This window comes from Camelina sativa, chromosome 13, assembly GCF_030686135.1.
Source record: "Camelina sativa cultivar CO46 ecotype springtype chromosome 13, ASM3068613v1".
Lineage (NCBI taxonomy): Eukaryota > Viridiplantae > Streptophyta > Magnoliopsida > Brassicales > Brassicaceae > Camelina > Camelina sativa.
In genome coordinates, this window is record NC_141892.1 from 19,496,669 (window position 1) to 19,509,994 (window position 13,326).

General features: G+C 38.2%; 1 protein-coding gene and 1 pseudogene across 9 annotated transcripts; one reads left to right on the top strand and one right to left on the bottom strand.

Moving 5' to 3' along the window:
* Positions 1-2,886: 2,886 nt before the first annotated feature.
* Positions 2,887-5,591, top strand: LOC104736921 (F-box protein FBW2). Of its 9 annotated transcripts, none has more exons than XM_087481427.1 (4): positions 2,910-3,179; positions 3,751-3,812; positions 4,070-4,380; positions 4,637-5,591. In XM_087481427.1, the coding sequence occupies exons 3-4, from the start codon at positions 4,070-4,072 to the stop codon at positions 5,277-5,279; spliced, it is 954 nt and encodes a 317-aa protein (XP_087337553.1). In that variant the 5' UTR covers positions 2,910-3,179; positions 3,751-3,812; the 3' UTR covers positions 5,280-5,591. The 9 variants fall into 9 exon arrangements, with proteins under 9 accessions (XP_087337554.1, XP_087337553.1, XP_010455310.1 ...); XM_010457008.3 differs by lacking the exon at positions 2,910-3,179 and adding an exon at positions 3,193-3,643; XM_087481426.1 differs by lacking the exon at positions 2,910-3,179 and adding an exon at positions 3,261-3,552.
* Positions 5,592-10,599: 5,008 nt separating this feature from the next.
* Positions 10,600-11,223, bottom strand: LOC147929710 (putative F-box protein At1g77650 pseudogene; annotated as a pseudogene).
* Positions 11,224-13,326: the final 2,103 nt, after the last annotated feature.

Sequence of the window (13,326 nt, forward strand, 5' to 3'; positions counted from 1 at the left end):
TAACATGTTCTAGAACAAGAGTGTGCTTGAGCTTACCAGTAGAACTGAAACGACCCGACCCATTTTTTAAATAATAATAATAATAATAATTATAATAATAAACTAGTGACCATATATCCAATAGCCACCTAACTACGTCCAAACCAAACAGCATAAAATTATCAGCAGATACCATTATCCATTAAATAATAATCCAATAATTCAATAGCAATATTAAACCAACCAACAGAATCATAAAACATCAACCATCAATCTAGCAATATTCTACTGACTCAACTGTAGCAATCTAACAAAAGCCAGATAACAACCAATCAAGCCACTAGAACATCCTGCTCTTCATTGCCTTGATTCCACGATCACATTTTGCATTTACCTGCAAAAGAAATAAGTGAAGAAAACGAAGACCCATAATCAACATCACTATATGAATGTCAAAAGAAGCATGACTGGATTAAATGGAAAGATGTTATACAAGTCGAACTTGATTCTCTTAATAAAAGAAATGTATTTGGGCCAATTTTGGCCACACCTAAGGGTGTAAAACCTGTTGGTTATAAATGGATTTTCGTTTGAGAAATGTAATGAAGAAAACGAGATAACTTGATACAAAGCTCGTCTCGTGGCCCAAGTTTTTTCTCAAAGACCTGAGATTGATTACGAGAAAACATATTCTCCCATGATGTATGCAATCATATTTAGATCTTTAATGAGTCTAGCGGCCGATAAAACTCTAGAAATGCGTCTCATGGATGTTGTAACGACATAATTATATGGATCATTAGATAGTGATATCTATATGAAAATTCCTGATGGATTTAATATGCCTAAAGCATTAACCTCTAAACCCAAAGAATTATGCGCAATAAAATTACAAAGATCATTATATGGTTTAAAGTAATCTGAGCGTATGTGGTATAATCGTCTAAGTGAGCATTTAATAAGGATATGTGAATTATCCTATATGCCCTTACGTTTTCATCAAGGAAACAATATCCGGATTTGTAATTATCGCAGTCTATGTTGATGATCTAAATATCATTAGAACTCAAGAGGAAATACAGAAAGCAATAAACTATTTAAAAGGAGAGTTTGAGATGAAAGATCTTGGACAAACAAAATTTTGTCTTGGTTTACAAATTGAACATTCTCATAAGGGAATATTTGTACACCAGTCCACATACACTAAAAGAGTTTTAAGAAGCTTTCATGTGGATAAAGCAAATCTTCTTAGATACCAATGGTCGTTAGATCACTTAATGTTGAAAAGTATCCCTTCAGACCACATGAAGAAAATGAGGAGATACTTGGTCCTGAAGTACCGTATCTAAGTGCAATTGGAGCACTAATATACCTTGCAAATTGCACTCAGCCTGATATATCATTTGTCTTTATCCTTTTGGCAAGGTTCAGGTCTCCCCTACACAAATACATTAGAGTGGGATAAAACATGTCTTTTGTTACTTTCAAGGGACTATTGATTTAGGATTATTTATCCTAAAACCCCAAAGGTTCAAATGGTGGGTTTTGCAGATGCATGATATTTATCAAATCCACACAAAGCTCGATCACAAACTAGATTTCTTTTTGTTTTTTTACTGTTGGGGGCACTGCCATATCCTTGCGCGCTCAAAAACAGACTTTAATAGCTACTTCCTCAAATCATGTTGAAATCATTGCACTCCGTGAGGCAAGTAGAGAGTGTGTATGGCTTAGGTCAATAAGTCAACACATTATGTCAATTAGTGGAATCAACGTAAATACTAAACCAACTGTCTTATATGAAGATAATATTGTATGTGTTGCTCAGCCGAAAGAAGTAAATATCAAAAGCGATAAATTCACATCCCTCCAAATTTTTTCTCATACACTCAAGAGCTTGAGAAGAATAAAAAAATTGAAGTAAGATATGTCTAATCATCTGATAATACAGTAGTCTCTTCACAAAGTCATTATCTACTTCGATATCTATATAACATGTCCATAATATTGGAATCGTCATCAACAAGACCTCTAAAGTGTTATGCTTTAGTCACTCTTTTTTACCTTACTATGGTTTTTCTTGATGAGTTTCGTAGAAAATATGGTTGTATTCTTTTTTACAATATCCATCGCAAAGACACAAATGAACTCCAAAGGAGAGTGTTACAAAAGTCAAAAACATATGCGTATATAAGTTATTATGGAGCCAATTGTCATAGATGTTTACAGCAGTAATTGTTTATATCTTTACACTATAAATATGAACGTATTATTTCATATTGTTGTACGCACTTTTCTATATAATAAAAGACCGAACATAAAACTCTTTCTCTATTAACTTCTTGTATACATCTTTTTGCTTTTTTTGAGATCACTCATATGCTATAAAATTACTAAATTAAAAAATCAACTAATTTTTTCCTTCCAGATATTTCTTCAAAATAATTTCATTTCTTTCTTCTTCTTCTTTGGGATTTGCAATTTACAAAGTTATATATTCACTGTCACATAATTGTAAATCCGTTAAAAATATAATATTTTGACAATTAAAAATCAATTATGACGTTAATGATATATATGCAATGACATTGTTTGGAATACTTTGATTTGTGGATCAACATCACCGGACCAGATTCTGGTTCGTGAAAATTACACATCTGTGTTCGAAATGGGCTATGATTCTCGTATTGATCACGCTTTTACTCTTTTGGTCCTAAAACACTTTTTTCTCAGCTTAGATTGTGTCTGAACTTATTTGTTTAGGATTGAACAAGTCAACAAGTCAACGTCGGTAGAAATCCCACAACAACATCTACAAACACGTGTACACTATCTTCCTATTTACTCACCGGCACGTACCGGTAGTTTCACCTACAAGTAAAACTCATCCATTGCTTCAATAATGTCAAAAGTGTCACACATTTACACATAGACACTTTGCTCACAGTAATACCCAAATTCCACGGCACCTATTTGCCATCAAAATCAATAAACTAAGAAAAAAATCAAAACTTTATTACTACTTAGTTTATTGCGTTTTCCCGAGAGAGACGTAAGAAGGAAAAAAAAAAATCAAAACTTTATTATAATTTTTCTTTTTGGTTGGAGAATTTTACATAAAAGTTTTGTAGATTCTCTGATCAGAATCGTGTAAAAAAAGGGATTCTCTTTTTTTCTTACTTACTTATTGAAGAATTAAAGTAAGTAAAAATTAAAGTAAATAGTTTATTGTTTATTCTGTTTCCTTCCATTAAAATGGTGCAAGATTGTACAATTCTACTGTTTTTTTTTTTTAAACAATAATTGATTTAGTATTCTTGGAGGGACCCTTTTGTTGTCATAGAATTTACTCGCTGCGTTTTTTTTTACTGTTGTTGCTTTGTTCTTGTTGTTTGGTTGTTTAATTCTTGATGCTTTCTCTCTCGTTTTAGGTGAAGAAGTGTAGATCTCTCTCTCTCTCTCTTTCTCTCTTTCTCTCTTTCTCTATCTCTTACTCTCTCTCTTTCCTGACTAAGTTTTTTTGTGGTGAATATTGAAGAAAAGCTTTTGGAGCTATTTTTCTGGTGAATAAAAGTTTGGTTTTATTATCTTTTTTTTCCTTCTTCTGAATTTGTCTTTGTTTGCTTAGTTTTGAGTTATCAATTCAGTTCTTGATTGTTTTTGGGTGTGTAAAAGTGGTTTCTTTTTTACTTCTTTTAGTAATCTTTCTTTCCAATTCTAGTAACTTCACTGGTTCTTGAACCCTCTTTCAACTTTTCTTTTGTTTTTCAGATCTCTCTCTGTGTTTTCTGATCTTTCTGCAGTGGGAGCTTCTGAGTTAAACTAAAGAACAAGTTAGTTTTGATTGTACTTTTGGAATTTAATCTTCTTTCCTTTTTCCATTCTTGTGTGTTCTTGCTCTTAGACGACTTTGGTTGTCGTTTTGTGGACTTTTAAGCTTTTTTTGTTCATATGGGTTTGCTGGATCTTTGAGTTTACTTCATCTCATGGATCTTGATAGAAAAAGATGAATTTTTGTGATTGTTTCATAAGAAAGTTAGATTTTTTAGATACATAGATTTGATCATTTTGTGTATTGTTTTTTTTGTAGATGGAATCAGATTGCGAGTTTAGGCATTGGGATGAGTTAATCCCTGATGCTCTTGGTTTAATCTTTAGCCACTTACCTCTTCAAGAAGTTCTAACAGTGGTGCCTAGAGTTTGCAAAGCATGGAACAGAGCTGTTACTGGACCTTATTGTTGGCAAGAGATTGATATTGAGCTGTGGAGTAACCGTTGTCACCAGTCTGATCAACTTGATCGGATGCTTGAGATGTTGATCCCTAGGAGCTCTGGTTCTTTGCGAAAACTCTCCGTCACTGGCCTTCGGAATGACTCTATCTTCTCCTTCATTGCACAACAGTGAGTTGCTTTTTCATGAGTTTCCCCTGTTTCTTATGTATCATGATCGAATTGAGAAGAAGCTTTAAGTTGTTATTAGGTGTAATCTAGGTTTGTTGTGTTATATTATCTGAAGCTGAGTCTTGGATCTGTCTTTTTAGTGGTCTATTTAGTTGAGATTGGATCTGTCTTTGGATGAGATTGAAGCAACATGGCTTTTGTATCTATCATTTACTGACTAATACTTTAACATGTTTCCTTGTAATTTTTTGGTCAGTGCTGGTTCGCTTAAAACGTTGAAGGTGCCGAGAAGTAGTCTGACAAATTCGGGTGTGGTAAGCGTAGCTGAAAAGCTTTCATCTCTCACTTTCTTGGACTTGAGCTACTGCTGCAAAGTAGGTGCAGAGGCGATACAAGCCATAGGCAAGCACTGTAAATCCCTGAGAGAGTTTTGCAGAAACATGCATCCACTGGACGTAGCAAATGTTGTCTCTCACGACGATGAAGCTTATGCAATCGCCAACACAATGCCAAAGCTGAAGCGGTTAGAGATCGCATACCACCGAGTCAGCACAGAAGGAGTACTCAAAATCTTGTCTTGCTGCATCTTTCTTGAGTTCTTGGAACTTAGAGGTTGTTGGGACGTGCAGCTCGATAACAAGTTCTTCAAAGACAAGTTTCCAGATATGAAAGTGTTGGGTCCACGCGTGATAGGATTCTATGATATGATAAATGATTGGGAGGATTGCTGCTCAGATTATTTGTCAGATGGCTCTGATTACTTGGCTTGGGAGTTTCTTGAAGATGGTGTAATGGGAGAGTTCTATGAAGATGAGTTTGAGCATGGTTGGGATGATAATTTTTATGCGGACAATGCGATTTTAGACATGGAACTGCATATTTGGCCGCCATCTCCATGAACCAGGTCTTGTTAATGTTCGAAGTCTCTACCTAAAAGTTGCTTCTACTAGGAATGGTTTTAGCCTCTTATGTGTCTTGATCTATGTATGCTGCTTGAACTTGTGTGGCTTCTTTGTGTTATTCTAATTTAAACCGGGCTGGTTCATGGCTTTAATCTCTCTTAAGATATGTTTAGAATCAATCATATATATGTTTTGTGTGTATGTATAGAATTGGAGATGTCAAGTTGATGTATAAGAAACAAAAAGTAGTGAAGTAAAAAGGACAAGCTATTGAGGAAGAATTCAAATGAGATGGGGTCACTTTATCTATCTGTCATTTTGTGTAGTGTTGTGTCTTTTCTTCATTTAAGTCTCGGTCTGTTTTTATTTTTGTTACTTTTTTGTCAAAGTTTCACACTTGAATATAATTGAAAGGATCAAAGTTAACAAGTTGATCAATCATTAACCAATAACTCAACTTTGGCATAGTTTGCTAGCTTTGAGGCATTTGGTTCTGAATGTAGTCCTAAAAACTTGTTGGTATTGAGATTCCAAAACGATTGAAACAAAATAAAAAGAAGTATCATTAACCACGCGCACAGACACACACATACATGTGAATGAAAGAAGCTCAATTTTGAGATTTAGATTCTACCCTAACTAGAAAGAATCATCTAACTGCTTTGAGCCTATGTAAACGTTAAAATATCTTATATAAATAGAAGTGCAAAAGTTGAATCCAGCATAGCGGAACACAAAAACTAACAACAGAAAGACCAAAAACGAAGCTTACAACATGCATGACATCTAACGAGCCTCTCTTTTTTTATATGATGTGTTTATCCTCTTCATCTTATTATGGAACAGGAACCAAACTTGGAACGTAAACAAAGTTGGAAACACAAGGGTTACCTTTACCTTTACCTCTAAAGCGTTGTCTTGTCACAACTTTTTTTTCAATCCCACCCTGACCAAGTTCGTAATATTAGGAGATGTATATAGTGAGGTTATAATTGTAATTAGTATTAAGCTAAACCTTACTACTTAGCTGTATATACTATATAATCACCTAGCTAATAATATCATTCAGTATTCGCTCACATGGTATCTGAGCATTAAAAGATCCAAAAAGACCTAATTTTTTTTTCCAGCCGCTTCTTCTCTTCTTCTTCTCTTCTTCTTTTTTCCTTCGCCTCCACGTCTCTTTCTTCTTTTCTTACTGATGGCTGCTATCCATGAACTTGTTGCATCATCTGATGACACTTCTCTCGTTAATGTCAACATGTCCAATGTGACTAAATTGACCGCTACAAACTTCATGATGTGGAGTCGTCAAGTCCACGCTCTCTTAGATGGCTATGATATTGCTGGCTATCTCGATGGATCGGTCTCTCCACCCGATTCTACTCTTACCAACGGCTGTGTTTCAACACCGAACCCTGCTTACAAACACTGGAAACATCAAGACAAACTCATTTACTCGGGTCTCCTTGGCACCATTTCCGTCGCTGTTCAACCTCTCTTGTCGAAAGCCATCACCTCTCGTGACATCTGGGTGTCTCTGAAGGATACCTACGCTAAGCCCAGCCGCACTCATATCAAACAGATCCGTGACCAACTCACCCATTGGAAGAAAGGTACCAAAACCATCAAGGAGTATGTTCAGGGTTTCACCATAAGGTTTGACCAGTTGGCGCTTCTTGAGAGTCTGATCGCTCATGAGGATCAAATCGACTACATCCTTGGTGGTCTCCCAGATGACTATCGGCGTGTTATTGATCAGATCGAGGGTCGTGACACCGCTCCGACGATCACAGAGGTTCATGAAAAGCTCATTAATGAGGAACTTAAGCTTCAAACCGTGGTAAGTTCCTCTGTTCCTGTCACTGCGAATGCTGTCACCTCCAGGCCCTCGGGTGGTTCTTCTCACAATCGCCACCAGTCTCGCAATGGTTCTCTTGGTCAGCAACAACACTATCAGCGAGGAGATTCTCGTGCCTCGGGTCATGGCTACCAAGGAAGGTGTCAATTGTGTGGTGTCTATGGACATAGTGCCCGTCGCTGTTCCCAACTCCAAACCAGTGGTGGCTATCCTATGAACTAGGGCAATTACAACGGTCCTTCTACTTGCTATTCTCCATCGCCTATGACGCCATGGCAACCACGTGCGAATATGGTCATGGCTCCTGCCTACAATCCTGCCAATTGGATAATGGATTCTGGTGCTACACATCATCTCACTTTCGACATGGCCAATCTGTCCATGCATCAACCATACACTGGTGGTGAGGAAGTGATCATTGCGGATGGTTCGGGTCTTCCCATTTCTCAAACTGGTTCAGCATTACTTCCTACACCTTCTCGTAATCTTAAAATTATGAATGTCTTATATGTGCCAAATATTTGCAAGAATTTCATTTCGGTATATCGGTTGTGCAATGCAAATAACGTTTCGGTGCACTTCTTTCCTGCGTATTTTCAGGTGAAGGATCTCAAAACGGGGGACCCGGTTACTCCAAGGCAGAACTAGGAATGAGCTATATGAGTGGCCGGTTGTCAAAAATGTCATCACCAGTTTTGTTGTCACACCTCAACCGCGAACCGACCTCTCCTCTTGGCATTCACGACTTGGACATCCTGCTTTACCTATTTTAAAATGTATTGTTTCGCAGTTTGCATTGCCTATTTCTACCAACTCCAAACAATTCTCTTGTTCAGACTGTTATATCAATAAAAGCCATAAGTTGCCGTTTTATCTTAACACCATTGTCTCCACTCATCCTCTTGAGTATGTCTATTCTGATGTTTGGACATCACCTATTGTCTCCACTGACAACTACAAATACTATTTAGTATTGGTGGATCACTTCACGCGTTATAGTTGGCTTTATCCACTAAAGCAAAAATCACAAGTGAAGGAGGTGTTTGTGGCTTTCAAAGCACTGGTAGAAAATCGGTTTAAGCATCGTTTAACCACTTTGTATTCGGATAACGGAGGAGAGTTCATTACTTTGCGGTCATTTCTCGCTGAACACGGCATCAATCATCTCACGACGCCCCCACATTTGCCGGAACTAAATGGCATTTCGGTGCGCAAGCACCGCCACATCATCGAAACAGGTCTTGCGTTACTTAGTCATGCTTCTGTTCCTACGTCATATTGGCCATATGCATTTGCAACTGCTGTTTACCTGATTAACCGCATGCCGACGGATGTTCTTCAAGGTGTTTCACCATATGTCAAGTTGTTTAACCAGCCTCCCAACTACTTGAAGCTTCGTGTGTTTGGGTGTTTGTGTTTCCCTTGGCTTCGGCCATACACTGCCAACAAACTAGACAGTCGATCCGCCTCTTGCGTGTTCTTGGGATATTCGCTCACACAGAGTGCTTATCTCTGTTTGGATGTCCGCATAAGCCGTGTTTACACATCTCGACATGTTCAATTTGTTGAGCATCAGTTTCCGTTAGCTGCAAATCAGTCTCCGGCGACGGCTGAGTCCACCTCTGGGGAGCCTCCATTGTCGGTTGTCATCCCAGTCCTTCACTCGCCTATAGCTCATTCCTCTTCGCCCCCGTCACAGATCCTTCGCCCGTCGCCACCGTCAGCTCCGCCTTCTTTAGGTCCGTCTTCACCGGCTCCCTTATCTCCATCGTCACAACCACATCCTCGTCCCTACATCACATTCCCGCGATAGTGGCAGAGGCACTCAGCAATCCGCGGTGGAGACAGGCTATGTGCGATGAATACAATGCACAATTATGTAATCACACCTGGGATAAGCTTCCGCCGGTGCCAGACAAAAACGTAATATCGTGTAAGTGGATTTTCACTATTAAATATCACGCTGACGGTTCTGTTGACAGATACAAGGCAAGGCTCGTTGCTCGTGGGTTTAACCACTAGTATGGTATGGATTACTCAGAGACTTTCAGTCCTGTAATTAAGTCAACCACTGTTCGAATGGTCCTTGAAGTCGCCGTGAAGAAAAATTGGCAGATTCATCAAGTCGACATCAACAATGCTTTCCTCCAAGGCACACTGAAGGAAGAGGTTTACATTACACAACCGTCGGGGTTTGTTGATAAAGATCGGCTACACTATGTTTGTCGACTCAATAAAGCGCTGTATGGTCTTAAACAGGCGACTCGCGCGTGGTACCAGGAACTCAAAACGTTTCTCTTACAAGCCGGTTTTCGCAACTCCCTTGCTGATACGTCCTTGTTTATCTATCACAAAGGCTCCGACTTCATATATGTTTTGGTGTATGTTGATGATATTATCATTGCCGGTGCTCCATCATTGGTACAAGCATTCAATCTCGCGCTTGCAAATCGTTTCTCTCTCAAGGACCTTGGTCCATTGAGCTACTTCTTGGGTATTGAAGCAACCAGATCATCAAAAGGCTTGCACTTAATGCAACGCAAATATATTACTGATCTTCTCATCAAAACTCGGATGCTTGATGCCAAGCCGGTCACCACGCCTATGGTTTCATCACCCAAGCTTACTCTTGAGTCAGGTACAACACTCACCGATGCTAAGGAATATCGAGCAGTGATAGGCAGTCTACAATATTTGTCTTTCACTAGACCTGACATTGCCTTTGCTATGAACAAGTTGTCTCAATTCATGCATCAACCGACTGACAAACATTGGCAAGCTGCAAAGCATATTTTGAGATATCTTGCTGGTACGAAGACTCATGGCATATTCCTCCGGGCTGATGTTCCACTTACGGTTGATGCGTTTTCTGATGTAGATTGGGGCTGTGATAAGACTACTTACACTTCTACCAATGCGTACATCATTTATTTTGGTGGGAGTCCTGTTTCCTGGTCGTCCAAGAAACAACGGAGCGTCTCTCGTTCTTCTACGGAGGCTGAATACAGAGCGGTGGCGAATGCGGCATCGGAGCTCCGATGGATCTGTTCATTGTTGACTGAGCTCGGCGTTCCGTTACCGGTAGCTCTTGTCCTCTACTGTGACAACATAGGCGCCACGTATCTCTGTGCTAATCCTGTTTTCCACTCTAAGATGAAACATGTTGCCCTTGATTACCACTTTGTGCGTGAGTTCATACAGTCTGGTGTGTTACGTGTTACCCACATCTCGAGCAAGGATCAACTCGCAGACTCTCTTACTAAACCGCCACCACGTCCGCAGTTTGAAGATCACATTTACAAGATTCTAGTTCGACCACTCCCTCCATCTTGAGGGGGGATATTAGGAGATGTATATAGTGAGGTTATAATTGTAATTAGTATTAAGCTAAACCCTACTACTTAGCTGTATATATACTATATAATCACCTAGCTAATAATATCATTCAGTATTTGCTCACACATAAAACCTGGTACAAGCATAACCATCTCCTACATTTTCATCGCACCACAACATGATAGAATCGGTCTTGTGGATAAAGAATGTCGGAACATACCCGTATCTAAAGAAACGGGGATCTAATATCGGGAGACCAGGGCAAGTCACACTAAAATACTTACTCCATGAGACAACCCCATCAGTCACCTTGTTTGTAACCCACACCTCAATCTCCCTTGTTTCGTCTCCAACACGTTGACGAAACAAAGAAAGCCTATCTCCTCTGAAACCTGAAAAGACTTCTGTATCACAAATCCAATCTCCATCAGCACTAATCCTATCCTCAAAGGGTAACGAACATATAGGCTTGAATCTCTCCTAGGAAAAATCGAAACTCTGGATGAAGGTTTCCAGATTCCTCTTATTAACAATCTTTTTAACAATCCAATACATATTACCATTCATAGACACATGTTGCTCGGGTGCATATAAATCCCATTCCAAATTAGCAGAAAAGGCTCTCCAGAGTTTAGACTTGAAGTCATATATCTCATATTCCAAAAATACCAAACTCCTACGACCAATTCTCAAAATCTTGTAGCTGTGATCATTGTCGTATCCAAAACCGTATATATCAATCATATAGTGAGAACTGGAGTCAACAAATTTAGGTAGAATTTATGGCCATGTCTAGGCAGCGGAGGCATAGACAAAATATGTTGAACCAAGTCGAGGAGGAGATACAAAACACAAACTGCTCCGAAATGCAGAGCGAGACGCTGCACTATGGAAAGGGAGGAACGATGTCTATCGCAGATGTTTTAAAACCAAGGATACTTGGTCTCTCATCTGGGATGCTAGACCAGAATTGACTCACTACAAAGCGGTTTGGTTTCCCTATTCCACTCCCAGATATGCTTTTATGTCTTGGCTTGTTATGAAAAACAGGCTTTCAACTGGAGACAGAATGCAAAAGTGGAGTCCAAATGTTAACCCGTCCTGCAACCTCTGCAACCATCCCATGGAAACAAGTGAACACCTGTTTTTTCAATGTCCTTTCTCACAAAAGGTGCGGGCGACGCTCACAAGGTGTCTACTCTTAAACAAGTATACTACAAATTGGAAATTGTGGCATTGCTGGGCGGAAATGAGCTTGACAAGAAGACAAGGTTTCTTATTTCTTATACTTATCATAACACCCTACATTCTATTTGGAGGGAGAGGAATGCTAGGCGCCATGGTGGCCACTCATCTACGGTGGAGAAGCTTGTTAAACTCGTAGACAAAAACGTTCGGAACCGGCTAAGCACAATCGGAAATGGAAGGGCTGATACCATTCAGGCATGGTTTGCCGCAAGATCATACTAAGATTATAGCATACTACTTTTAGAAACAGTTTCAAAACAAAAAGGTTTTGCTTTTGCTTTGTAAAAACGTTTATTTTTTCTTGAATCTAATTTAACATTATATTCAAAAAAAAAGTATACACACATACAAATAATTTTATAATAAAATTTCCAAAACTTTATCCACCATTGAGCTCACTTGGGGACCCAAATGCACAATCACTTGGGGACGCCTGAACCATCTGCAATCACTGGTAATACATGATCTCCATACTAAATCTTATGAAGAATTCTACAGGCCTACCTGCCCTGCTCCCTCGGATATTGTATGTTTTTTATTTCCAAAATTTATTCACTGTTTAATTTATTTGTCCTTCTTTTCTTTTTACCATTCTAATTTAACATTTCTACATTTTTAATAATTTAATAATTTAAATCTACTAATGTTTTTCTTCGCCTGAGGGTTATCTTTGGAATCAATTATGAGAAAACCATTTTTTGGAGTGGTCTTTGTTGATTTTACCACTTTTTGAATAGTTTCTAAATTTTACCATTTTCTAAGTTACAAAAAATTGATTTAACATGCATTTTATTTGTTATGTTTGGGCTTAGTCGGTTCTATTTGTTCTTAGGGTTTAGTATTTGGTATTAAGTACGTATTATATTAAATAAAAATTGAAGATACATATTTTTTTTTCTTTTCAAAAGTGGTAAAATCCACAAATTATTCAAAAAATGGTATATCCAGAAGATTTCTTCTGGCATTTTTAACAAGAATCCCTTATCTTTGGCCTCTTACTGTTAACATGTAAACAGACAATTCAGTTCCGTTACCATTTTGTTGTTAACTCTATCAGTTTGTTGGTTTTAAGGTGTTGCAGCTTTGGTCAATTTTTCATTGCTTTGCTCCACTAGCAAGACTTGATTGTATAGGGCTGGTAATATGTAATGTACGATTGTAGCAACAGTATATGTTTTAGACATTCTTCCGACGTTTGAACTTGGAAGGTAGGGTTTATATGTGGTGGTTATAGCTTTATTGTTAGCTGGGTCATTTGATTCTCAGGAATTTCTCTGATGTTAATTTTCTTCTACAATTATATTTTTGTTGAAATTTATTTATTAGCTTCAGCTTCGAGAAACCAAAGATTCAAAAAGAGGAAATTGAAAGTGATTTAAGTTTGGTACTAATGTGTCAATGAAATTTAAACTTCTTACGGGTACAGTGTAGAAAATATGACATGAAGTTATGTGGCTTCTTCAATCTACACAGATTGAATGATAAAGGTCATAAAACATTAAATGATAACGGTCAGAAAACAAGCTATCTCAAGACCTTAAACCTACAAGGAGAACTGTATGGCCAGAGCCTATAAGCTTCTCATATTTAAGATATACA

Coding starts and splice junctions, on each gene's coding strand:
- LOC104736921 (XM_087481428.1), top strand. CDS start 4,070: ATGGAATCAGATTGCGAGTTTAGGCATTGGGATGAGTTAATCCCTGAT. Junction 4,381..4,636: donor TTCTCCTTCATTGCACAACA/GTGAGTTGCTTT, acceptor TTTTTTGGTCAG/TGCTGGTTCGCTTAAAACGT.